Source organism: Triturus cristatus, chromosome 2_1 (assembly GCF_964204655.1).
Source record: "Triturus cristatus chromosome 2_1, aTriCri1.1, whole genome shotgun sequence".
In the NCBI taxonomy this organism is placed as follows: Eukaryota; Metazoa; Chordata; class Amphibia; order Caudata; family Salamandridae; genus Triturus; species Triturus cristatus.
The window spans coordinates 23,260,005-23,287,841 of NC_140581.1; the positions used below are offsets into that span (position 1 = coordinate 23,260,005).

At 52.3% G+C, this 27,837-nt stretch overlaps 1 protein-coding gene across 1 annotated transcript in view; it reads left to right on the forward strand.

Annotated features, from left to right (window-relative positions):
• LOC146863632 (avidin-like) overlaps window positions 1-26,357 on the forward strand; it is a 137,821-nt gene extending 111,464 nt beyond the window's left edge. The window contains exon 4 of the mRNA XM_085627696.1: window positions 26,129-26,357. Within this exon, the coding sequence (XP_085483822.1) occupies window positions 26,129-26,162 (34 nt within the window). The 3' untranslated portion in view covers window positions 26,163-26,357. The remainder of the gene's footprint in view (window positions 1-26,128) is intronic.
• Window positions 26,358-27,837: the final 1,480 nt, after the last annotated feature.

Below are 27,837 nucleotides of genomic sequence, written 5' to 3' on the forward strand. Positions count from 1 at the left end.
ATGCATATCTCAGCTCTAGGCCGTGCAGTACAGTAGAGGCTATCTTCAGGTCTGTCTGATGCATGTCTGTCTGACACATGCAGATCCCAGCTCTAGGCCGTGCAGTACAGTAGAGGCTATCTTCAGGTCTGTCTGATGCATGTCTGTCTGACACATGCATATCCCAGCTCTAGGCCGTGCAGTACAGTAGAGGCTATATGCAGGTCTGTCTGATGCATGTCTGTCTGACACATGCAGATCCCAGCTCTAGGCCGTGCAGTACAGTAGAGGCTATCTTCAGGTCTGTCTGATGCATGTCTGTCTGACACATGCAGATCCCAGCTCTAGGCCGTGCAGTACAGTAGAGGCTATCTTCAGGTCTGTCTGATGCATGTCTGTCTGACACATGCATATCCCAGCTCTAGGCCGTGCAGTACAGTAGAGGCTATCTTCAGGTCTGTCTGATGCATGTCTGTCTGACACATGCAGATCCCAGCTCTAGGCCGTGCAGTACAGTAGAGGCTATCTTCAGGTCTGTCTGAGTCATGTCTGTCTGAAACATGCATATCCCAGCTCTAGGCCGTGCAGTACAGTAGAGGCTATCTTCAGGTCTGTCTGAGTCATGTCTGTCTGACACATGCAGATCCCAGCTCTAGGCCGTGCAGTACAGTAGAGGCTATCTTCAGGTCTGTCTGATGCATGTCTGTCTGACACATGCAGATCCCAGCTCTAGGCTGTGCAGTACAGTAGAGGCTATCTTCAGGTCTGTCTGATGCATGTCGGTGCGACACATGCAGATCCCAGCTCTAGGCCGTGCAGTACAGTAGAGGCTATCTTCAGGTCTGTCTGAGTCATGTCTGTCTGACACATGCAGATCCCAGCTCTAGGCCGTGCAGTACAGTAGATGCTATCTTCAGGTCTGTCTGATGCATGTCTGTCTGACACATGCATATCCCAGCTCTAGGCCGTGCAGTACAGTAGAGGCTATCTGCAGGTCTGTCTGATGCATGTCTGTCTGACACATGCAGATCCCAGCTCTAGGCCGTGCAGTACAGTAGAGGCTATCTTCAAGTCTGTCTGATGCATGTCTCTCTGACACATGCAGATCCCAGCTCTAGGCCGTGCAGTACAGTAGAGGCTATCTTCAAGTCTGTCTGATGCATGTCTGTCTGACACATGCAGATCCCAGCTCTAGGCCGTGCAGTACAGTAGAGGCTATCTTCAGGTCTGTCTGATGCATGTCTGTCTGACACATGCAGATCCCAGCTCTAGGCCGTGCAGTACAGTAGAGGCTATCTTCAGGTCTGTCTGATGCATGTCTGTCTGACACATGCAGATCCCAGCTCTAGGCCGTGCAGTACAGTAGAGGCTATCTTCAGGTCTGTCTGATGCATGTCTGTCTGACACATGCATATCCCAGCTCTAGGCCGTGCAGTACAGTAGAGGCTATCTTCAGGTCTGTCTGATGCATGTCTGTCTGACACATGCATATCCCAGCTCTAGACCGTGCAGTACAGTAGAGGCTTTCTTCAGGTCTGTCTGATGCATGTCTGTCTGACACATGCATATCCCAGCTCTAGGCCGTGCAGTACAGTAGAGGCTATCTTCAGGTCTGTCTGATGCATGTCTGTCTGACACATGCATATCCCAGCTCTAGACCGTGCAGTACAGTAGAGGCTATCTTCAGGTCTGTCTGATGCATGTCTGTCTGACACATGCATATTCCAGCTCTAGGCCGTGCAGTACAGTAGAGGCTATCTTCAGGTCTGTCTGATGCATGTCTGTCTGACACATGCATATCCCAGCTCTATGCCGTGCAGTACAGGTGAGGCTATCTCCAGGTCTGTCTGAGTCATGTCAGTGCGACACATGCATATTCCAGCTCTAGGCCGTGCAGTACAGTAGAGGCTATCTTCAGGTCTGTCTGATGCATGTCTGTCTGACACATGCATATCTCAGCTCTAGGCCGTGCAGTACAGTAGAGGCTATCTTCAGGTCTGTCTGATGCATGTCTGTCTGACACATGCAGATCCCAGCTCTAGGCCGTGCAGTACAGTAGAGGCTATCTTCAGGTCTGTCTGATGCATGTCTGTCTGACACATGCATATCCCAGCTCCAGGCCGTGCAGTACAGTAGAGGCTATCTTCAGGTCTGTCTGAGTCATGTCCGTGGGACACATGCATATCCCAGCTCTAGGCCGTGCAGTACAGTAGAGGCTATCTTCAGGTCTGTCTGATGCATGTCTGTCTGACACATGCAGATCCCAGCTCTAGGCCGTGCAGTACAGTAGAGGCTATCTTCAGGTCTGTCTGAGTCATGTCCGTGGGACACATGCATATCCCAGCTCTAGGCCGTGCAGTACAGTAGAGGCTATCTTCAGGTCTGTCTGATGCATGTCTGTCTGACACATGCAGATCCCAGCTCTAGGCTGTGCAGTACAGTAGAGGCTATCTTCAGGTCTGTCTGATGCATGTCTGTCTGACACATGCATATCCCAGCTCTAAACCGTGCAGTACAGTAGAGGCTATCTTCAGGTCTGTCTGATGCATGTCTGTCTGACACATGCATATCCCAGCTCTAGGCCGTGCAGTACAGGTGAGGCTATCTCCAGGTCTGTCTGAGTCATGTCAGTGCGACACATGCATATTCCAGCTCTAGGCCGTGCAGTACAGTAGAGGCTATCTTCAGGTCTGTCTGATGCATGTCTGTCTGACACATGCATATCTCAGCTCTAGGCCGTGCAGTACAGTAGAGGCTATCTTCAGGTCTGTCTGATGCATGTCTGTCTGACACATGCAGATCCCAGCTCTAGGCCGTGCAGTACAGTAGAGGCTATCTTCAGGTCTGTCTGAGTCATGTCCGTGGGACACATGCATATCCCAGCTCTAGGCCGTGCAGTACAGTAGAGGCTATCTTCAGGTCTGTCTGATGCATGTCTGTCTGACACATGCAGATCCCAGCTCTAGGCCATGCAGTACAGTAGAGGCTATCTTCAGGTCTGTCTGATGCATGTCTGTCTGACACATGCAGATCCCAGCTCTAGGCCGTGCAGTACAGTAGAGGCTATCTTCAGGTCTGTCTGATGCATGTCTGTCTGACACATGCATATCTCAGCTCTAGGCCGTGCAGTACAGTAGAGGCTATCTTCAGGTCTGTCTGATGCATGTCTGTCTGACACATTCAGATCCCAGCTTTAGGCCGTGCAGTACAGTAGAGGCTATCTTCAAGTCTGTCTGATGCATGTCTGTCTGACACATGCATATCCCAGCTCTAGGCCGTGCAGTACAGTAGAGGCTATCTTCAGGTCTGTCTGATGCATGTCTGTCTGACACATGCATATCCCAGCTCTAGGCCGTGCAGTACAGTAGAGGCTATCTTCAGGTCTGTCTGATGCATGTCTGTCTGACACATGCATATCCCAGCTCTAGACCGTGCAGTACAGTAGAGGCTATCTTCAGGTCTGTCTGATGCATGTCTGTCTGACACATGCATATCCCAGCTCTAGGCCGTGCAGTACAGTAGAGGCTATCTTCAGGTCTGTCTGATGCATGTCTGTCTGACACATGCATATCCCAGCTCTAGACCGTGCAGTACAGTAGAGGCTATCTTCAGGTCTGTCTGATGCATGTCTGTCTGACACATGCAGATCCCAGCTCTAGGCTATGCAGTACAGTAGAGGCTATCTTCAGGTCTGTCTGATGCATGTCTGTCTGACACATGCATATTCCAGCTCTAGGCCGTGCAGTACAGTAGAGGCTATCTTCAGGTCTGTCTGATGCATGTCTGTCTGACACATGCATATCCCAGCTCTAGGCCGTGCAGTACAGGTGAGGCTATCTCCAGGTCTGTCTGAGTCATGTCAGTGCGACACATGCATATTCCAGCTCTAGGCCGTGCAGTACAGTAGAGGCTATCTTCAGGTCTGTCTGATGCATGTCTGTCTGACACATGCATATCTCAGCTCTAGGCCGTGCAGTACAGTAGAGGCTATCTTCAGGTCTGTCTGATGCATGTCTGTCTGACACATGCAGATCCCAGCTCTAGGCCGTGCAGTACAGTAGAGGCTATCTTCAGGTCTGTCTGATGCATGTCTGTCTGACACATGCATATCCCAGCTCCAGGCCGTGCAGTACAGTAGAGGCTATCTTCAGGTCTGTCTGAGTCATGTCCGTGGGACACATGCATATCCCAGCTCTAGGCCGTGCAGTACAGTAGAGGCTATCTTCAGGTCTGTCTGATGCATGTCTGTCTGACACATGCAGATCCCAGCTCTAGGCCGTGCAGTACAGTAGAGGCTATCTTCAGGTCTGTCTGAGTCATGTCCGTGGGACACATGCATATCCCAGCTCTAGGCCGTGCAGTACAGTAGAGGCTATCTTCAGGTCTGTCTGATGCATGTCTGTCTGACACATGCAGATCCCAGCTCTAGGCCGTGCAGTACAGTAGAGGCTATCTTCAGGTCTGTCTGATGCATGTCTGTCTGACACATGCATATCCCAGCTCTAAACCGTGCAGTACAGTAGAGGCTATCTTCAGGTCTGTCTGATGCATGTCTGTCTGACACATGCATATCCCAGCTCTAGGCCGTGCAGTACAGGTGAGGCTATCTCCAGGTCTGTCTGAGTCATGTCAGTGCGACACATGCATATTCCAGCTCTAGGCCGTGCAGTACAGTAGAGGCTATCTTCAGGTCTGTCTGATGCATGTCTGTCTGACACATGCATATCTCAGCTCTAGGCCGTGCAGTACAGTAGAGGCTATCTTCAGGTCTGTCTGATGCATGTCTGTCTGACACATGCAGATCCCAGCTCTAGGCCGTGCAGTACAGTAGAGGCTATCTTCAGGTCTGTCTGAGTCATGTCCGTGGGACACATGCATATCCCAGCTCTAGGCCGTGCAGTACAGTAGAGGCTATCTTCAGGTCTGTTAGAAATGAGGGGGCTCTGGTTGACGCAGGTGTGAACCCACAACAAGCAGGGACCCTTTACTTCTTGTCAGGGCGAAGGATGACTCCCCAGAATAACCCCTGCTCACCCTCTAGGTGCGTGGCGCGAGCAGTCTAGGCTAAGTCTCAGGCGTACACGGTTAAGCAAATGCAATTACACATACAGTAAACCCCTTGCATGCACCACAAACGGACACCAATCCGGGAGTATATAAAAATAAGCTTTTATGTAGTTTCAGCAGAGTTAAATACAAGGCCCAGTAACGTTGAACTGATGGGGCCACAATTCTTGGAAATACGGTCAAGTTCTCTTGGTTTTACGGAAAGTTCTTTAGGCGGGCACAAGGTAACTGTAGGCCTCAGCGCACTTCGTGCTGAAGCAGCGCCCGGGGAGCACACAGCAGATGACAGGGAAATAAGAACGTTGCGGACCCTGGATCCGATGCGAGCTCGCGGTCGAGTTCGTAAGTACAGTACCTTGTTTCTTGACGCAAAGGCGGGTGCGGGATTTCAGCGGCTCTTCGACAGAAGAGCGAGGCGGCGTCCGGGGCTCCCACACTTCACGATGGGGGTCTGATCTTCAGGCCCACGACAGGAGCGGGGTGTGGCAGGTGGCGGGTGAACAAAGCGGGGCAGCCGGGCACGCCGATGCGTCCGGGCCGTCCGAGGCTTGGAGATGCTCACAAACGCCGATTCCGGCGGGAGGGTGAAGGGGCACAGCGAGCCTCCACGAGCGAGGTGACGGGGCAGCCCAGCACAGCGTAGGGGGAGCGGCTCCGATCGAGCGAGGCTCTTCCCAAGGCGGGGGCGGCTAAGCAGTCCTGGTCACGGCTCAGGGAGGGACTGGGCACGAGGGTCACAGCTCCGGCGAGGGAAAGGACACCACAGTCCAGCAGCAGGCGAGTGAAGATCAGGTAGAGCCCAATGTTCCTGGGGCTCAGTTCAGGGGGCAAGCTCAGTTCCAAGCCCTTGGAGATCGTTTTGGAAAAGCACAAGTTTTGAAAGTAAAAGTAAAGTAAAAGTATTCAGCAACAGTTTCTCTTCTCTCCTTTGGCAGCAAGGTCACCACTGCAGGCCAATCCCCCAGGATAGGGACAGTCTTCCTCCTACAGCTTTCCCGGTGCCTCCTCCTCAGGCAGAGATTCTTCTTGGTCAAAAGCGGATCTAGTTTCTTAGGAGCAGGGCTCCTCCATTTATACAGCAAATCTTTTGTTCTCCCAGGCCAGGGGGGCTCTTGCCTAGTTCAGTCCGGTTTCTGAGCACTTTGTTTACGTGATGCAGGCTTCTTCTTTCAGAGTGCAGGGCAGAGTCATCAGACGCTCCACAGGGGGTGGAGCCGGCATCGAGGTAGCGGAGCACTGTCCTATTCAGAGCCTAGGAGCACTCCTCCCACCCATCTACCTGTCGATCGTCCTATTCATACCAGGCTACCTAGCCCTGCCCATCTGGGTTCCCCCAGCCCTGTCACTCACACCAGCCAGACATCAGATACACATCACGCAGAGGCGGCTGAAATAGTTAGGCAAGCAAAGGCCAACTTCTAAAGTGACATTTGCAAACCCGGAATATTAAAATAAACCTTGCGAAAAGATGTACCTTATCATTCCGAGTTCAGGCATACTAAACTCGATCTCCTACCATGTTCCCTGGGTCGGTTAGGATCATAGGGTGTAATAATCCAGGCCGCCCATACTGGCCTATGAGAACAGGGTAGCCTTACAGTAGTGAACAACAAAATGGCGGTCATTCACTACCAGGACATGCCACGCATCTAGGCTTGTCCTACCTCAGGCTCACAATGCACCCTGCCCGTGGGCCTACCAGAGGGGTGACTAACATGCAGCTAAGGGAAGGTTTCGGGGACCGGCAAGTGTGGGCACTTGTCGGTCGGCGCGTCAGTACCAGACTGCACGCAGGCTCTGCGACGGCAGACCTTAGACGTATTTTACCGGCCGCTTCCGTGGGTGGCACAACCCGTGCTGCAAGCCCACCAGCGGCGTTTGCCTTTACATGCCCTGGCGCTCCTGGCGCCCTTTACTGGGGTCTGATAGTAAATCAAACAATCCAATCATGGAATCCAACCAACACATACAATTTATAAAGGGAGCACTCGCACCGTGACACTGGTTGGCAGTGGCACAGCGCGCTGAGCGGCCAACACCATAAAATCACATGAGGCACAGCGACAAAAAGAGGAAGGGAGACTCACGCCAAGGTGCCAGGTCTAACACGTGTCCCCTCCAGCTGAAAGGTGGGGAGAACTACCCTACCCCAGGGAGTTCCTCACCACTAAGGCGGAAAAATCTGGACAGACCGTCAGCATTGGCGTGATCTGTACCAGGGCGATGTTCCACCGTGAAATCCATCCCCTGTAGGGAAATGGACCACCTCAACAGCTTTGGATTCTCACCCCTCATATGCATCAACCATCTGAGGGGCCTGTGGTCCGTCTGAACCCGGAAGTGAGACCCAAACAAGTAGGGTCTTAGCTTCTTCAGCGCCCAGACCACAGCAAATGCCTCACGCTCAATAGCACTCCATCTCTGTTCCCGTGGAAGTAACCTCCTGCTAATAAAGGCTACGGGTTGATCTAGGCCCTCCTCATTAATCTGTGAAAGAACAGCCCCCACACCATGCTCTGAAGCGTCTGTCTGAACGATAAACTCTTTGGAGAAGTTGGGAGCCAAGAGCACGGGCGCCGTGCACATAGCAGTTTTCAAGGCCTCAAAAGCTCTCTGACAGGTGTCAGTCCAGATCACCTTCCTGGGCTGCTTCTTCGAAGTCAGCGCTGTCAAGGGGGCAACCAGGTTGCCATACCCCTTGACAAACCTCCTGTAGTACCCGGTGAGACCTAGGAAGGCTCTCACCTCCGTCTGGGTTTTGGGCGCCTCCCAATTCAGGATGGTTTCTATCTTGGGCTGAAGGGGTGCCACCTGGCCACTCCCAACTTGGTGTCCCAAGTACACCACGGAACCCTGCCCGATCTGGCACTTACTCGCCTTGATCGTGAGGCCTGCCTTCCGCAGCGCCATCAACACTTCCCAGAGGTGTCGCAAGTGTTCCTCCCACGTGGAGCTGAACACGGCGATGTCATCCAGGTAGGCTGCACTGAACGAATCCAGCCCAGCCAACACCTGGTTGACCAATCTCTGGAAGGTGGCAGGGGCATTCTTCATCCCAAATGGCATAACCCGGAACTGGTAGTGCCCATCTGGGGTGGAAAATGCTGACCTCTCTTTGGCCCCCTCGGTCAAGGCGATCTGCCAATACCCAGACGTTAGATCAAACGTGCTGAGGTAGTTGGCAGCCCCTAGCCGATCGATGAGCTCATCAGCTCTGGGGATGGGGTGTGCGTCAGTCCTAGTGACTGAATTGAGTCCTCTGTAGTCCACACAGAACCGGAGTTCGGGTGTGGCTCCCGGCGCTGCAGCCTTTGGGACCAAGACCACGGGGCTGGCCCAAGGACTGCTAGAAGACTCAATGACCCCGAGTGCCAACATCTTGGAGACCTCCTCCTTGATGCATGTCCTCACCCTGTCAGTCACCCTGTAGGCCTTGTGCCGTACAGGAGGGCTATCCCCAGTGTCCACATCATGGACGCACCAATCAGTGACACCAGGGACCAGGGAAAACAGATCAGAAAATTGTCCCAGCAACTGGCGACAATCATCCTGTTGCTCAGGGGTCAGGGTGGAAGAGAGGATGACACCATCCACTGACCCATCTTGCTCCTTGGCTGACAGGAGGTCCGGAAGAGGTTCGGTCTCCTCTTCCATCCCCGCATCTGTTGCCAAGAGCATGCCCACTTGGGACCTCTCCAAGTGGGGCTTGAGGCGGTTGACATGTAGGACCCGTAAGGGGTTCCTGGGAGTCTTCAGGTCCACCACGTAGGTAACAGGACTCTTTCGCTCCACCACCTCAAAGGGACCGGTCCACTTATCCTGGAGCGCACACGGCTCCACGGGGGCCAAGACCCACACTTTCTGCCCAGGCTGAAGCTCTACCAGAGTGGCATTCTGGTCGTACCACCGCTTCATCTCCTCCTGGCTGGCTTCCAGATTTGCCTCAGCAAGTTGCCTGAAACGCCTAGTCTGATTCCTGAAGGCCAGCATGTAGCTATATACATTCTGGGGAGGTTTCCTGGGAGATTGCTCCCAGCCTTCCTTGACCAGACTTAGAGGTCCTCTGACGGGGTGACCATACAGGAGCTCAAAGGGACTGAACCCCAGAGACTTCTGTGGCACCTCACGGTAAGCGAAGAGAAGGCATGGTAAGAGGACGTCCCACTTGCGCCTCATGGGTCCTTCTAGGCCCATTATCATGCCTTTGAGGGTTCGGTTGAATCTCTCAACCAACCCGTTTCCTTGGGGGTGGTAAGGTGTGGTGAACTTGTAGGTTACACCACACTCTTGCCAAAGAGATTTCATGTACTTGGACATGAAATTGGTACCTCGGTCAGACACCACCTCTAGAGGGAATCCCACTCGGGAGAAAATTCCCATCAGTGCACGTCCCACCACGGGGGCCGTCACTGTCCTCAGAGGAATGGCTTCCGGGTACCGGGTGGCATGGTCCACCAGGACCAGGATGAACCTATTGCCCATCGCTGTCTTGGGGTCCAGTGGCCCTACAATGTCGATCCCCACTCGCTGGAATGGAGTACCGACCACAGGGAATGGCTGGAGTGGAGCCTTCTGCTTCCTTCCACTCTTTCCACTTGCCTGGCAAGTCTGGCATGTCCTGCAGTGAGTATCCGAACTCCTGCGCATTTGGGGCCAATAAAAGTGGGTGACAAGCCTTTCAAAGGTCTTGTCCTGCCCCAAATGCCCTGCCAATGGCACATCGTGAGCCAGCCCCAGTAGGAAGGCTCTGAAGTCCTGGGGTACCACCAGCGCACGGGCTGACCCAGGCTCAGCAACCTTAGGCTCTGTATATAGGAGGTCGTTCTCCCAGTAAATGAAATGTGATCCTGACTGATCACCTGCGGCCTGGTCTGCAGCCTGCTGCCGCATACCCACGAGAGAAGGGCACTCCTTCTGTGCCTTGCAAAAGTCCTCCCTGGTGGGACCCCCTTCCTGCTGCCAATGGGTCAGCTCCGGCAGGTCTCCCAGTTCAGCTATCTGCTCCCCTGTAGGCTCCAGGGCATCCCCCTCAAGGTCTGCTTCCTCCTGGACCGTGGGAACTTCAGGGGCCGGCTTCCCGCGCCCCTTGCTCCTTCTCTCTGAGGCCGGTTCCTGGGCCTCCCTCTCAGGCTCCAGGACCTCTTGAGTACCTCTACTGGCTGCCATGGACCGTGTGGTGACACACGCCCAATCCGGCATACCCAACATCTCCAGGTGAGCACTCCGCTCCACCTTAGCCCAAGGTGAGCTCTCCAAATCGTTCCCCAACAAACAGTCTACAGGCATGGCGGGCCTCACAGCTACCTGAAGAGTACCAGAGACCCCCCCCCACTCAAAGGGAACCTGAGCCACCTTGCAGTGTCTCTCTGTGTTGTCAGCGGCAACCACGGGATAGAATGCATTGGGGACCACCTGCTCCTGAGACACCAGGTGACACCTGACAGCTGTCACACTGGCTCCTGTATCTCTAAGAGCTTCCACTCTATGGCCATTTATGGTCACCCACTGCCTGTACTTCTTAGTGTTCTCAGGCAGCTGGGTTGGAGGGACCACTTCACGGTCTCCTAGCGAGACCAGGGACATCTCTGCGGGACCCCACCCACCTTGGACATCCCTCTCCTCCCCCAAGGCTACACTAGTCACCTGCCGGGGTGGAGCACCAGTGGGTGCTGGTTTACCAAACATCGGACACTTCACATCAGAGGCAAAATGCCCCAAATTGTTACACCTGTAACATCTTACGGGCCCCTTCTGAACAGGAGGACCTGTCGGGGCCCCGGTCGGTTTCTGGGGTGGGGGAGGCTGAGAACCCTTCCCTTGGTTCCCGTGGGGATTATTTTGTGGCCCTTTTTGGAACTGCTTCTGTTTACCCCTGTCCCCCCCACTCTTCTGCTGGGGACCCTGCCCACCTTTGGCGGAATCTCCCACGGTACCCTTGTGGACCCTGGTACTGACCCAGCGGTCCGCCTCCTCAGCAAGCTTCCTCGGGTTAGTCAGCTTACTATCGATCAGGTGCTGGCGCAGCTCAGGAAAACAATTACTGGACAAGTGCTCCCATGCCATTAAATCAAGAAGCCCTTGATAATCATTTACCTTACTACCCTTTACCCAACCATCCAGCGCTCTGCAAAAGAAAGTCACATACTCCACATACGTACTATTGGGAATCTTAGTGCAACCCCTGAACCTCTGTCTATATAACTCAGGGGTCAACCCATACCTAGCCATCAATGCTTCCTTCATATGGGCATAAGAATTACGAACATCAACAGGTAAATCTAACAGTGTGTCCCGCCCTTCACTCAGGAACCTTCCCCACAACCCCGCTCCCCAATCTTTCTCAGGGACCCGGTGGGAAGACATGGCTACCTCGTAGGCTCTGAACCACTGCCCGATGTCGTCATTCCTGAAGAACTCCTTCACTACATCCTTAGGAATATAAACTCTTGGTTCCGCCGATCCTGGCGGTGTGCTGCCACCAGAGGGATTAAGCTCCAAACTTTTGGCTTTCAGCTCCAGCTCCCTCAGCTTCATGTCATGCTCTAATTGTAGTTTCTTTTCTTCCATGGCTAATCTTTGTTTTTCCATATCCATCTGCCCATGAAGTTTCGCCATTTCCACCTCGTGTGCCCGGGTTGCTGCCCTGTCCGCCAACTCCTCTGGCGACAGGCATCTGCCGAACTCATGGACACTTTCTGGTGGAACCACTTCCACCTGATTCTCTGGTGCCTTTGACTCATACCAGGCCCTCAGCGCCTTTACGAGTTGCTCCTTCTTTTTCAATCCAGTTTGGGCAATCCTGAACTTGGAGCAAAGACCTTTCAAGTCTTCATTGGTACGATCATGAAGTGCGCCTTCCTCCCAATCTATGTCTTCAAATCCAGAGATTACGGAAGCCGCCCTTCCGGCGGAAAGTGAACCAGGCATGGCTCTAACAACGGAGATTCTTGGCAAAACAAAAACAATGCTAGCCTTGTGGCTGTGTTACTGGTCTGCTCTCACTACGTGGTGATCAGTGATTCACTACACGCAAACCACAAATGCAAATCCGTAAATCCCACCGCTGCCACCAATGTTAGAAATGAGGGGGCTCTGGTTGACGCAGGTGTGAACCCACAACAAGCAGGGACCCTTTACTTCTTGTCAGGGCGAAGGATGACTCCCCAGAATAACCCCTGCTCACCCTCTAGGTGCGTGGCGCGAGCAGTCTAGGCTAAGTCTCAGGCGTACACGGTTAAGCAAATGCAATTACACATACAGTAAACCCCTTGCATGCACCACAAACGGACACCAATCCGGGAGTATATAAAAATAAGCTTTTATGTAGTTTCAGCAGAGTTAAATACAAGGCCCAGTAACGTTGAACTGATGGGGCCACAATTCTTGGAAATACGGTCAAGTTCTCTTGGTTTTACGGAAAGTTCTTTAGGCGGGCACAAGGTAACTGTAGGCCTCAGCGCACTTCGTGCTGAAGCAGCGCCCGGGGAGCACACAGCAGATGACAGGGAAATAAGAACGTTGCGGACCCTGGATCCGATGCGAGCTCGCGGTCGAGTTCGTAAGTACAGTACCTTGTTTCTTGACGCAAAGGCGGGTGCGGGATTTCAGCGGCTCTTCGACAGAAGAGCGAGGCGGCGTCCGGGGCTCCCACACTTCACGATGGGGGTCTGATCTTCAGGCCCACGACAGGAGCGGGGTGTGGCAGGTGGCGGGTGAACAAAGCGGGGCAGCCGGGCACGCCGATGCGTCCGGGCCGTCCGAGGCTTGGAGATGCTCACAAACGCCGATTCCGGCGGGAGGGTGAAGGGGCACAGCGAGCCTCCACGAGCGAGGTGACGGGGCAGCCCAGCACAGCGTAGGGGGAGCGGCTCCGATCGAGCGAGGCTCTTCCCAAGGCGGGGGCGGCTAAGCAGTCCTGGTCACGGCTCAGGGAGGGACTGGGCACGAGGGTCACAGCTCCGGCGAGGGAAAGGACACCACAGTCCAGCAGCAGGCGAGTGAAGATCAGGTAGAGCCCAATGTTCCTGGGGCTCAGTTCAGGGGGCAAGCTCAGTTCCAAGCCCTTGGAGATCGTTTTGGAAAAGCACAAGTTTTGAAAGTAAAAGTAAAGTAAAAGTATTCAGCAACAGTTTCTCTTCTCTCCTTTGGCAGCAAGGTCACCACTGCAGGCCAATCCCCCAGGATAGGGACAGTCTTCCTCCTACAGCTTTCCCGGTGCCTCCTCCTCAGGCAGAGATTCTTCTTGGTCAAAAGCGGATCTAGTTTCTTAGGAGCAGGGCTCCTCCATTTATACAGCAAATCTTTTGTTCTCCCAGGCCAGGGGGGCTCTTGCCTAGTTCAGTCCGGTTTCTGAGCACTTTGTTTACGTGATGCAGGCTTCTTCTTTCAGAGTGCAGGGCAGAGTCATCAGACGCTCCACAGGGGGTGGAGCCGGCATCGAGGTAGCGGAGCACTGTCCTATTCAGAGCCTAGGAGCACTCCTCCCACCCATCTACCTGTCGATCGTCCTATTCATACCAGGCTACCTAGCCCTGCCCATCTGGGTTCCCCCAGCCCTGTCACTCACACCAGCCAGACATCAGATACACATCACGCAGAGGCGGCTGAAATAGTTAGGCAAGCAAAGGCCAACTTCTAAAGTGACATTTGCAAACCCGGAATATTAAAATAAACCTTGCGAAAAGATGTACCTTATCATTCCGAGTTCAGGCATACTAAACTCGATCTCCTACCATGTTCCCTGGGTCGGTTAGGATCATAGGGTGTAATAATCCAGGCCGCCCATACTGGCCTATGAGAACAGGGTAGCCTTACAGTAGTGAACAACAAAATGGCGGTCATTCACTACCAGGACATGCCACGCATCTAGGCTTGTCCTACCTCAGGCTCACAATGCACCCTGCCCGTGGGCCTACCAGAGGGGTGACTAACATGCAGCTAAGGGAAGGTTTCGGGGACCGGCAAGTGTGGGCACTTGTCGGTCGGCGCGTCAGTACCAGACTGCACGCAGGCTCTGCGACGGCAGACCTTAGACGTATTTTACCGGCCGCTTCCGTGGGTGGCACAACCCGTGCTGCAAGCCCACCAGCGGCGTTTGCCTTTACATGCCCTGGCGCTCCTGGCGCCCTTTACTGGGGTCTGATAGTAAATCAAACAATCCAATCATGGAATCCAACCAACACATACAATTTATAAAGGGAGCACTCGCACCGTGACACTGGTTGGCAGTGGCACAGCGCGCTGAGCGGCCAACACCATAAAATCACATGAGGCACAGCGACAAAAAGAGGAAGGGAGACTCACGCCAAGGTGCCAGGTCTAACAAGGTCTGTCTGATGCATGTCTGTCTGACACATGCAGATCCCAGCTCTAGGCCGTGCAGTACAGTAGAGGCTATCTTCAGGTCTGTCTAATGCATGTCTGTCTGACACATGCAGATCCCAGATCTAGTCTGTGCGGCACTGCAGAGGCTATATGCAGGTCTGTCTGATGCATGTCTGTCTGACACATGCATATCCCAGCTCTAGACCGTGCAGTAAAGTAGAGGCTATCTTCAGGTCTGCCTGATGCATGTCTGTCTGACACATGCATATCTCAGCTCTAGGCCGAGCAGTACAGTAGAGGCTATCTTCAAGTCTGTCTGATGCATGTCTGTCTGACACATGCATATCCCAGCTCTAGGCCGTGCAGTACAGTAGAGGCTATCTTCAGGTCTGTCTGATGCATATCTGTCTGACACATGCAGATCCCAGCTCTAGGCCATGCAGTACAGTAGAGGCTATCTTCAGGTCTGTCTGATGCATGTCTGTCTGACACATGCAGATCCCAGCTCTAGGCCGTGCAGTACAGTAGAGGCTATCTTCAGGTCTGTCTGATGCATGTCTGTCTGACACATGCATATCTCAGCTCTAGGCCGTGCAGTACAGTAGAGGCTATCTTCAGGTCTGTCTGATGCATGTCTGTCTGACACATGCAGATCCCAGCTCTAGGCCGTGCAGTACAGTAGAGGCTATCTTCAGGTCTGTCTGATGCATGTCTGTCTGACACATGCATATCCCAGCTCTAGGCCGTGCAGTACAGTAGAGGCTATATGCAGGTCTGTCTGATGCATGTCTGTCTGACACATGCAGATCCCAGCTCTAGGCCGTGCAGTACAGTAGAGGCTATCTTCAGGTCTGTCTGATGCATGTCTGTCTGACACATGCAGATCCCAGCTCTAGGCCGTGCAGTACAGTAGAGGCTATCTTCAGGTCTGTCTGATGCATGTCTGTCTGACACATGCATATCCCAGCTCTAGGCCGTGCAGTACAGTAGAGGCTATCTTCAGGTCTGTCTGATGCATGTCTGTCTGACACATGCAGATCCCAGCTCTAGGCCGTGCAGTACAGTAGAGGCTATCTTCAGGTCTGTCTGAGTCATGTCTGTCTGAAACATGCATATCCCAGCTCTAGGCCGTGCAGTACAGTAGAGGCTATCTTCAGGTCTGTCTGAGTCATGTCTGTCTGACACATGCAGATCCCAGCTCTAGGCCGTGCAGTACAGTAGAGGCTATCTTCAGGTCTGTCTGATGCATGTCTGTCTGACACATGCAGATCCCAGCTCTAGGCTGTGCAGTACAGTAGAGGCTATCTTCAGGTCTGTCTGATGCATGTCGGTGCGACACATGCAGATCCCAGCTCTAGGCCGTGCAGTACAGTAGAGGCTATCTTCAGGTCTGTCTGAGTCATGTCTGTCTGACACATGCAGATCCCAGCTCTAGGCCGTGCAGTACAGTAGATGCTATCTTCAGGTCTGTCTGATGCATGTCTGTCTGACACATGCATATCCCAGCTCTAGGCCGTGCAGTACAGTAGAGGCTATCTGCAGGTCTGTCTGATGCATGTCTGTCTGACACATGCAGATCCCAGCTCTAGGCCGTGCAGTACAGTAGAGGCTATCTTCAAGTCTGTCTGATGCATGTCTCTCTGACACATGCAGATCCCAGCTCTAGGCCGTGCAGTACAGTAGAGGCTATCTTCAAGTCTGTCTGATGCATGTCTGTCTGACACATGCAGATCCCAGCTCTAGGCCGTGCAGTACAGTAGAGGCTATCTTCAGGTCTGTCTGATGCATGTCTGTCTGACACATGCAGATCCCAGCTCTAGGCCGTGCAGTACAGTAGAGGCTATCTTCAGGTCTGTCTGATGCATGTCTGTCTGACACATGCAGATCCCAGCTCTAGGCCGTGCAGTACAGTAGAGGCTATCTTCAGGTCTGTCTGATGCATGTCTGTCTGACACATGCATATCCCAGCTCTAGGCCGTGCAGTACAGTAGAGGCTATCTTCAGGTCTGTCTGATGCATGTCTGTCTGACACATGCATATCCCAGCTCTAGACCGTGCAGTACAGTAGAGGCTATCTTCAGGTCTGTCTGATGCATGTCTGTCTGACACATGCATATCCCAGCTCTAGGCCGTGCAGTACAGTAGAGGCTATCTTCAGGTCTGTCTGATGCATGTCTGTCTGACACATGCATATCCCAGCTCTAGACCGTGCAGTACAGTAGAGGCTATCTTCAGGTCTGTCTGATGCATGTCTGTCTGACACATGCATATTCCAGCTCTAGGCCGTGCAGTACAGTAGAGGCTATCTTCAGGTCTGTCTGATGCATGTCTGTCTGACACATGCATATCCCAGCTCTATGCCGTGCAGTACAGGTGAGGCTATCTCCAGGTCTGTCTGAGTCATGTCAGTGCGACACATGCATATTCCAGCTCTAGGCCGTGCAGTACAGTAGAGGCTATCTTCAGGTCTGTCTGATGCATGTCTGTCTGACACATGCATATCTCAGCTCTAGGCCGTGCAGTACAGTAGAGGCTATCTTCAGGTCTGTCTGATGCATGTCTGTCTGACACATGCAGATCCCAGCTCTAGGCCGTGCAGTACAGTAGAGGCTATCTTCAGGTCTGTCTGATGCATGTCTGTCTGACACATGCATATCCCAGCTCCAGGCCGTGCAGTACAGTAGAGGCTATCTTCAGGTCTGTCTGAGTCATGTCCGTGGGACACATGCATATCCCAGCTCTAGGCCGTGCAGTACAGTAGAGGCTATCTTCAGGTCTGTCTGATGCATGTCTGTCTGACACATGCAGATCCCAGCTCTAGGCTGTGCAGTACAGTAGAGGCTATCTTCAGGTCTGTCTGATGCATGTCTGTCTGACACATGCATATCCCAGCTCTAGGCCGTGCAGTACAGGTGAGGCTATCTCCAGGTCTGTCTGAGTCATGTCAGTGCGACACATGCATATTCCAGCTCTAGGCCGTGCAGTACAGTAGAGGCTATCTTCAGGTCTGTCTGATGCATGTCTGTCTGACACATGCATATCTCAGCTCTAGGCCGTGCAGTACAGTAGAGGCTATCTTCAGGTCTGTCTGATGCATGTCTGTCTGACACATGCAGATCCCAGCTCTAGGCCGTGCAGTACAGTAGAGGCTATCTTCAGGTCTGTCTGAGTCATGTCCGTGGGACACATGCATATCCCAGCTCTAGGCCGTGCAGTACAGTAGAGGCTATCTTCAGGTCTGTCTGATGCATGTCTGTCTGACACATGCAGATCCCAGCTCTAGGCCATGCAGTACAGTAGAGGCTATCTTCAGGTCTGTCTGATGCATGTCTGTCTGACACATGCAGATCCCAGCTCTAGGCCGTGCAGTACAGTAGAGGCTATCTTCAGGTCTGTCTGATGCATGTCTGTCTGACACATGCATATCTCAGCTCTAGGCCGTGCAGTACAGTAGAGGCTATCTTCAGGTCTGTCTGATGCATGTCTGTCTGACACATTCAGATCCCAGCTTTAGGCCGTGCAGTACAGTAGAGGCTATCTTCAGGTCTGTCTGATGCATGTCTGTCTGACACATGCATATCCCAGCTCTAGGCCGTGCAGTACAGTAGAGGCTATATGCAGGTCTGTCTGATGCATGTCTGTCTGACACATGCAGATCCCAGCTCTAGGCCGTGCAGTACAGTAGAGGCTATCTTCAGGTCTGTCTGATGCATGTCTGTCTGACACATGCAGATCCCAGCTCTAGGCCGTGCAGTACAGTAGATGCTATCTTCAGGTCTGTCTGATGCATGTCTGTCTGACACATGCATATCCCAGCTCTAGGCCGTGCAGTACAGTAGAGGCTATCTTCAGGTCTGTCTGATGCATGTCTGTCTGACACATGCAGATCCCAGCTCTAGGCCGTGCAGTACAGTAGAGGCTATCTTCAGGTCTGTCTGAGTCATGTCTGTCTGAAACATGCATATCCCAGCTCTAGGCCGTGCAGTACAGTAGAGGCTATCTTCAGGTCTGTCTGAGTCATGTCTGTCTGACACATGCAGATCCCAGCTCTAGGCCGTGCAGTACAGTAGAGGCTATCTGCAGGTCTGTCTGATGCATGTCTGTCTGACACATGCAGATCCCAGCTCTAGGCCGTGCAGTACAGTAGAGGCTATCTTCAAGTCTGTCTGATGCATGTCTCTCTGACACATGCAGATCCCAGCTCTAGGCCGTGCAGTACAGTAGAGGCTATCTTCAAGTCTGTCTGATGCATGTCTGTCTGACACATGCAGATCCCAGCTCTAGGCCGTGCAGTACAGTAGAGGCTATCTTCAGGTCTGTCTGATGCATGTCTGTCTGACACATGCAGATCCCAGCTCTAGGCCGTGCAGTACAGTAGAGGCTATCTTCAGGTCTGTCTGATGCATGTCTGTCTGACACATGCAGATCCCAGCTCTAGGCCGTGCAGTACAGTAGAGGCTATCTTCAGGTCTGTCTGATGCATGTCTGTCTGACACATGCATATCCCAGCTCTAGGCCGTGCAGTACAGTAGAGGCTATCTTCAGGTCTGTCTGATGCATGTCTGTCTGACACATGCATATCCCAGCTCTAGACCGTGCAGTACAGTAGAGGCTATCTTCAGGTCTGTCTGATGCATGTCTGTCTGACACATGCATATCCCAGCTCTAGGCCGTGCAGTACAGTAGAGGCTATCTTCAGGTCTGTCTGATGCATGTCTGTCTGACACATGCATATCCCAGCTCTAGACCGTGCAGTACAGTAGAGGCTATCTTCAGGTCTGTCTGATGCATGTCTGTCTGACACACGCAGATCCCAGCTCTAGGCCATGCAGTACAGTAGAGGCTATCTTCAGGTCTGTCTGATGCATGTCTGTCTGACACATGCATATTCCAGCTCTAGGCCGTGCAGTACAGTAGAGGCTATCTTCAGGTCTGTCTGATGCATGTCTGTCTGACACATGCATATCCCAGCTCTAGGCCGTGCAGTACAGGTGAGGCTATCTCCAGGTCTGTCTGAGTCATGTCAGTGCGACACATGCATATTCCAGCTCTAGGCCGTGCAGTACAGTAGAGGCTATCTTCAGGTCTGTCTGATGCATGTCTGTCTGACACATGCATATCTCAGCTCTAGGCCGTGCAGTACAGTAGAGGCTATCTTCAGGTCTGTCTGATGCATGTCTGTCTGACACATGCAGATCCCAGCTCTAGGCCGTGCAGTACAGTAGAGGCTATCTTCAGGTCTGTCTGATGCATGTCTGTCTGACACATGCATATCCCAGCTCCAGGCCGTGCAGTACAGTAGAGGCTATCTTCAGGTCTGTCTGAGTCATGTCCGTGGGACACATGCATATCCCAGCTCTAGGCCGTGCAGTACAGTAGAGGCTATCTTCAGGTCTGTCTGATGCATGTCCGTGGGACACATGCAGATCCCAGCTCTAGGCCGTGCAGTACAGTAGAGGCTATCTTCAGGTCTGTCTGATGCATGTCTGTCTGACACATGCATATCCCAGCTCTAAACCGTGCAGTACAGTAGAGGCTATCTTCAGGTCTGTCTGATGCATGTCTGTCTGACACATGCATATCCCAGCTCTAGGCCGTGCAGTACAGGTGAGGCTATCTCCAGGTCTGTCTGAGTCATGTCAGTGCGACACATGCATATTCCAGCTCTAGGCCGTGCAGTACAGTAGAGGCTATCTTCAGATCTGTCTGATGCATGTCTGTCTGACACATGCATATCTCAGCTCTAGGCCGTGCAGTACAGTAGAGGCTATCTTCAGGTCTGTCTGATGCATGTCTGTCTGACACATGCAGATCCCAGCTCTAGGCCGTGCAGTACAGTAGAGGCTATCTTCAGGTCTGTCTGATGCATGTCTGTCTGACACATGCATATCCCAGCTCTAAACCGTGCAGTACAGTAGAGGCTATCTTCAGGTCTGTCTGATGCATGGCTGTCTGACACATGCATATCCCAGCTCTAGGCCGTGCAGTACAGGTGAGGCTATTTCCAGGTCTGTCTGAGTCATGTCAGTGCGACACATGCATATTCCAGCTCTAGGCCGTGCAGTACAGTAGAGGCTATCTTCAGGTCTGTCTGATGCATGTCTGTCTGACACATGCAGATCCCAGCTCTAGGCTGTGCAGTACAGTAGAGGCTATCTTCAGGTCTGTCTGAGTCATGTCCGTGGGACACATGCATATCCCAGCTCTAGGCCGTGCAGTACAGTAGAGGCTATCTTCAGGTCTGTCTGATGCATGTCTGTCTGACACAAGCAGATCCCAGCTCTAGGCCGTGCAGTACAGTAGAGGCTATCTTCAGGTCTGTCTAATGCATGTCTGTCTGACACATGCAGATCCCAGATCTAGTCTGTGCGGCACTGCAGAGGCTATATGCAGGTCTGTCTGATGCATGTCTGTCTGACACATGCATATCCCAGCTCTAGACCGTGCAGTAAAGTAGAGGCTATCTTCAGGTCTGCCTGATGCATGTCTGTCTGACACATGCATATCTCAGCTCTAGGCCGAGCAGTACAGTAGAGGCTATCTTCAAGTCTGTCTGATGCATGTCTGTCTGACACATGCATATCCCAGCTCTAGGCCGTGCAGTACAGTAGAGGCTATATGCAGGTCTGTCTGATGCATGTGTGTCTGACACATGCAGATCCCAGCTCTAGGCCGTGCAGTACAGTAGAGGCTATCTTCAGGTCTGTCTGATGCATGTCTGTCTGACACATGCAGATCCCAGCTCTAAGCCGTGCAGTACAGTAGAGGCTATCTTCAGGTCTGTCTGATGCATGTCTGTCTGACACATGCATATTCCAGCTCTAGGCCGTGCAGTACAGTAGAGGCTATCTTCAGGTCTGTCTGATGCATGTCTGTCTGACACATGCATATCTCAGCTCTAGGCCGTGCAGTACAGTAGAGGCTATCTTCAGGTCTGTCTGATGCATGTCTGTCTGACACATGCAGATCCCAGCTCTAGGCCGTGCAGTACAGTAGAGGCTATCTTCACGTCTGTCTGATGCATGTCTGTCTGACACATGCATATCCTAGCTCTAGGCCGTGCAGTACAGTAGAGGCTATCTTCAGGTCTGTCTGATGCATGTCTGTCTGACACATGCATATCTCAGCTCTAGGCCGTGCAGTACAGTAGAGGCTATCTTCAGGTCTGTCTGATGCATGTCTGTCTGACACATGCATATCCCAGCTCCAGGCCGTGCAGTACAGTAGAGGCTATCTTCACGTCTGTCTGATGCATGTCTGTCTGACACATGCATATCCTAGCTCTAGGCCGTGCAGTACAGTAGAGGCTATCTTCAGGTCTGTCTGATGCATGTCTGTCTGACACATGCAGATCCCAGCTCTAGGCCGTGCAGTACAGTAGAGGCTATCTTCAGGTCTGTCTAATGCATGTCTGTCTGACACATGCAGATCCCAGATCTAGTCTGTGCGGCACTGCAGAGGCTATATGCAGGTCTGTCCGATGCATGTCTGTCTGACACATGCATATCCCAGCTCTAGACCGTGCAGTACAGTAGAGGCTATCTTCAGGTCTGCCTGATGCACGTCTGTCAGACACATGCATATCTCAGCTCTAGGCCGAGCAGTACAGTAGAGGCTATCTTCAAGTCTGTCTGATGCATGTCTGTCTGACACATGCAGATCCCAGCTCTAGGCCGTGCAGTACAGTAGAGGCTATCTTCAAGTCTGTTTGATGCATGTCTGTCTGACACATGCATATCCCAGCTCTAGGCCGTGCAGTACAGTAGAGGCTATATGCAGGTCACCACGCAGGAGCATGCAAGCGAGCTGTACACTAGGATGTACACCACAGAGGATCTGGGAAGCTGGCTGCAGGCTAGGCATGTCACAGCGCAGCAGCATGCAAGCGAACCGTGCACTAGGAAGTACACCACAGAGAACCTGGAAGCTGGCTGCAGGCTAGGTGTGGTACCATGGAGGAGCATGCAAGTGAGCTGTACACTAGGAAGTGCACCAAAGAGAAACCTGGAAGCTGGCTGCAGGCTAGTCACAGTACCACATAGAAGCATGCAAGTGAACTGTACCTTAGGAAGTGCACCACAGAGGAGCCTGGAAGCTGACTGCAGGCTAGATGTGGTACCACGCAGGAGCATGCAAGTGAGTTGTACACTAGCAAGAGCACCACAGAGGGGCCTGGAAGCTGGCTGCAGGCTAAGCACGGTACCAAGCAGGAGAAGCAAGCGAACCGTACAATAGTAAGTGCACCGCAGAGAAGCCTGGAAACTCACTACAGGCTAGGAACAGCACCGCACAGGAGCATGCAAGCAGCTGTACACTAGGCTGTGCTCCACAGAGGAGCCTGGAAGCTGGCTGCAGGCTAGGAACAGCACCACACAGGAGCATGCAAGCGAGATGTACACTAGGAAGTGCTCCACAGAGGAACCTGGAAGCTGGCTGCAGGCTAGGAACAGCACTTCACAGTAGCATGCAAGTAAGCTGTACACTAGAAAGTGCACCGCAGGCTAGGCACATCGCAGCGCAGGAGCATGCAAGCGAGCTGTAGACAGGGATGAGCACCATAGAGGAGACTAGAACCTGAATGCAGGCTAGGCACAGTCCGCGCAGGAGCATGCAAGTGAGCTGTAGACTAGGAAGTGCACCACAGAGGAGCCTGGAAGCTGGCTGCAGGGTAAGAACAGCACTGCACAGTAGCATGCAAGTAAGCTGTACACTAGAAAGTGCACAACAGAGGGGCCTGGAAGCTGACTGCAGGCTAGGAACAGCACCACACAGGAGCATGCAAGCGAGATGTACACTAGAAAGTGCACCACAGAGGAGCCTGGAAGCTGGCTGCAGGGTAAGAACAGCACTGCACAGTAGCATGCAAGTAAGCTGTACACTAGAAAGTGCACAACAGAGGGGCCTGGAAGCTGACTGCAGGCTAGGAACAGCACCACACAGGAGCATGCAAGCGAGATGTACACTAGGAAGTGCACCACAGAGGAGCCTGGAAGCTGGCTGCAGGCTAGGAACAGCACTGCACAGGAGCATGCAAGTGAACTGTACACTAGAAAGTGCACAACAGAGGGGCCTGGAAGCTGACTGCAGGCTAGGAACAGCACCACACAGGAGCATGCAAGCGAGATGTACACTAGGAAGTGCACCACAGAGGAGCCTGGAAGCTGGCAGCAGGCTAGGAACAGCACTGCACAGGAGCATGCAAGTAAGCTGTACACTAGAAAGTGCACAACAGAGGGGCCTGGAAGCTGACTGCAGGCTAGGAACAGCACCGCACAGGAGCATGCAAGTGAGCTGTACACTAGAAAGTGCACCACAGAGGAGCCTGGAAGCTGGCTGCAGGCTAGGAACAGTACCGCACAAGAGCATGCAAGCAGCTGTACACTAGGAAGTGCACTGCAGAGGAGCCTGGATACTGGCTGCAGGCTAAGCATGGTACCGCGCAGGAGCATGCAAGCGGGCTGTACACTAGGATGTGCTCCACAGTGAGCCTGGAAGCTGGCTGCAGGCAATGAACAGCACTGCACAGTAGCATGCAAGCAAGCTGTACACTAGGGAGTGCACCGTACAGGAGCCTGGAAGCTGGCTGCAGGCTAGGAACAGCACTGCGCAGGAGCATGCAAGCGAGCTGTACACTAGGAAGTGCACCACAGAGGGGCCTGGAAGCTGGCTGCAGGCTAAGCATGGTACCAAGCAGGAGAAGCAAGCGAACCGTACAATAGTAAGTGCACCGCAGAGAAACCTGGAAACTCACTACAGGCTAGGAACAGCACCGCACAGGAGCATGCAAGCAGCTGTACACTAGGAAGTGCACCACAGAGGTGCCTGGAAGCTGGCTGCATGCTAGGTGCTGTACCACTCAGGAGTATGTAAGCGAGCTGTACACTAGGTAAATGATGTCTGAGTACTCTGGAAACTATACTATTCAAGGTTTCCTGTTGCATTGGAATTTCATAGATGTGTTCAGGGGTTGTCACTTTGATGCCAGTTTTTTTCAAGGTGTCATACTTTCCAGCAAGTGTGCTGTTCGCTTCTTGTTTGTATGTATATGGTGTTTGTATAGTGTGCACCTAGGGGCAGGGCAGCAGAGTGCTGTATTAGCGTGAACCAGAGGATGAACCTAGGCAGGGAGTGCTGGGTTCTGAGAGGGTTCTGCCTCTGAGAGAGAGAGTGGACTGTTCTTTAAAGAGGGGCATCTTCAGCTCTTCCCTGAATTTGAGAAGGGTGTGGGCAGCCCTGACGATCACAAACATGATCTTCCACATCCGAGGTGTGTCGATGGGGACGGCTTAGTTTTTGATTTTTTCCCTCTTCGTCTGCTCCAGTCTGGTGGTGTCTTGACCACTCTCGTGCCGAGAGCCACCAACATGGTGGCTTGTTAGCACATAGGTGGGGGTGCTGGTTGTGATGGCTTTGTAGATGATGGAGCTAGGCTTGAAGATGGTGCAGTCTGGCGAGCGGGGCCTGTGGATTTCCTTCAGGGTGGGGCTGATGTGTTCATATTTCTTCAGAATATCGATGAGACCTCCTGCGGCATGTATCGTGTCCTTATAGGGGGCCAGCGTGGAGCCTGGGTGGATCCACCATCCAGATGCAAGAATAGCAGCCCTCTTGGACAGCAGTGCTGAAGTCTCTGAGTGCGAGGAATAGTTTCTTGTTCTTTAGCACAAAGAGCAGCGCAGACTGAGCTCGCTCTTCTTAGAGGGGAGTTTATTGAGAGCAAGTTCAGTTTCAAGGGTGAGTCTGATTGATATGGTGAGGTCAACAAATGACTTGAATCCGCAGAAGTTCCTGGCACTGAGGCAGGTCTGGGCTCTGTAATTGCTTCTTATTGACAGTTAGGAGAACTTTGGGGCATATTATCAAGAAACGGCGTTGAAATTATGGCCATGTTAGCGGTAGAAAACTGCAGCTAAAGCGGCGATAATGCGCTTGATAACATGCGGCAGAGAATTCCCATAGAAGCCCATGTTCTGGTGTCAACCTGGGCTTCTATGGGAATTCTCTGCGGCATATTATCAAGCCCATTATCGCCGCTTTAGCGGCAGTGTTCTGCCGCCAAAGCGGCGAAAATGTTACCGCCGTGCTTGATAATATGCCCCTCTGGCTTTAGTGGGTCAGTGTCCAACAGGTGCTGGTCATCTGGGTCTGGACTAGGTCAGGCAGTGCTTGAGGCATTGAGTGCTAAAGGAGGCGCTGCTTTCTAGGGACAGTTGTGTGTCGTTGGGGGACTGACGGTCCTGCTGCTGGTCCTAGAGCTCAGTCCCACGGGGTCCATGTAGATGCTGATGATCACCCGGGACCAGTTGGATCCCTGTTGGACTCAGCAGGATACGGGGGGCCCTTGGGATCCTGAGGCGCCTATGTGAGTGAACAGGCGTCGGTTAGAGAGGCAGGCAGAGATCTAGAGTGGAACTTGCAGTCAATGCTTTAAATGGAAACGTAGAAGTGCAGGTAATCGCTACTTATACTACCTGTGCGCTCCCAAGAAGTGCCTGTACTCTTCCATTTAGTGAATTGCAACAGTGCTGAGAAGTGCAGGTACTCTCCCTTTCAAATAAAAGAAGTGCAGACACTCGGTGCCGGACAGTAACTGCCCACTTAAAGCACCGCTTGCGGTGGACCCTGTTCAATAACGGGTTGGTCGAAGATGTGCTACGTACTTCAAGCTACATCAGAGAAGAGCTCATATTCTGCCCCATCCCTTACACCCTGCGATAGACCAAGAACAAACCTTTACTTCTTTTCCTTTCTCCAATAGGGTTGGACAAGATGTCTTCATCCGCATTGAGTGACGTGTGCAGAAGACATCCAGAGGGCTGCATCAGACAAAGGCTTCTCCGCTTCAGCTCGCCAGGCTTTACCTGTGGCTGAAGATCCAAGCAGAGGCCTAGCCATGTCCCTGTCTGTTTGCTGTGCTGAGAGCTTACTAATGTGAACAACTGCATCATTTATTAAAAATAATAAAACAACAACATTTAAGAATCAAATGCCACCTACGCTTTTTGGCTCATCGGTAAACTCCATTATCATGTTGTGCTATGTCATGTCATGGTGTGGTATGTTATGTTTTGACATGTCATGTCATATCATGCCATACTGGGTCTGGTAGCCCAGTGGAAAGATCTGTGTTTGACCTCAGGGTCACAGGTTTGAATCACTGCATGTCCTCTCAGCCTTTCATCATTCTGAGGCCCATTCTGTTTGGTGGCAATGAACATGTGTTATCCATCAATAAGACACCCTTCTGGGGGAATATGCGCCTTACAAGTACATGTTATGTTAAGACACTTTCTATACTTATTGGTCACCACTGGGTGAACTCATATGAAAACACCTGGTATAACAGCACCAACTGGGACAGCTGTCTTACACTGAATACACCCGGTATAAAAGCACCAAATGGGACAGCTGTCTTACACTGAGTACACCCGGTATAACAGCACTAACTGGAACATCTGTCTTAAACTGAATACACCGAGTATAACAGCACGAACTGTGTTATCCATCAATAAGACACCCTTCTGGCGGAATGTGCGCCTTACAAGTACATGTTATGTTAAGACACTTTCTATACTTATTGGTCACCACTGGGTGAACTCATTTAATGACACCCAGTATAACAGCACCAACTGGGACATATGTCTTACACTGAGTACACCAAGTATAACAGCACCAACTGGGACTGCAGTCTTACACTGAGTACACCCGGTATAACAGCATCAACTGTGACAGCTGTCTTACACTGAAAACACCCGGTATAACAGCACCAACTGGGACGGCTGTCTTTCACTGAAAACACCCGGTATAACAGCAGTAACTGGGACGGCTGTCTTACACTGAAAACATCCGGTATAACAGCACCAACTGGGACGGCTGTCTTACACTGAGTACACCCGGTATAACAGCATCAACTGTGACAGCTGTCTTACACTGAAAACACCTGGTATAACAGCACCAACTGGGACAGCTGTCTTTCACTGAAAACACCCGGTATAACAGCATCAACTGTGACAGCTGTCTTACACTGAAAACACCCGGTATAACAGCACCAACTGGGACGGCTGTCTTTCACTGAAAACACCCGGTATGACAGCAGTAACTGGGACGGCTGTCTTACACTGAAAACATCCGGTATAACAGCACCAACTGGGACGGCTGTCTTACACTGAGTACACCTGGTATAACAGCATCAACTGTGACAGCTGTCTTACACTGAAAACACCTGGTATAACAGCACCAACTGGGACAGCTGTCTTTCACTGAAAACACCCGGTATAACAGCAGTAACTGGGACGGCTGTCTTACACTGAAAACATCCGGTATAACAGCACCAACTGGGACGGCTGTCTTACACTGAAAACACATGGTATAACAGCACCAAATGGGACAGCTATCGTACACTGAAAACACCCGGCATAACAGCACAAACTGGGACGGCAGTCTTATACTGAAAACACCTGGTATAAC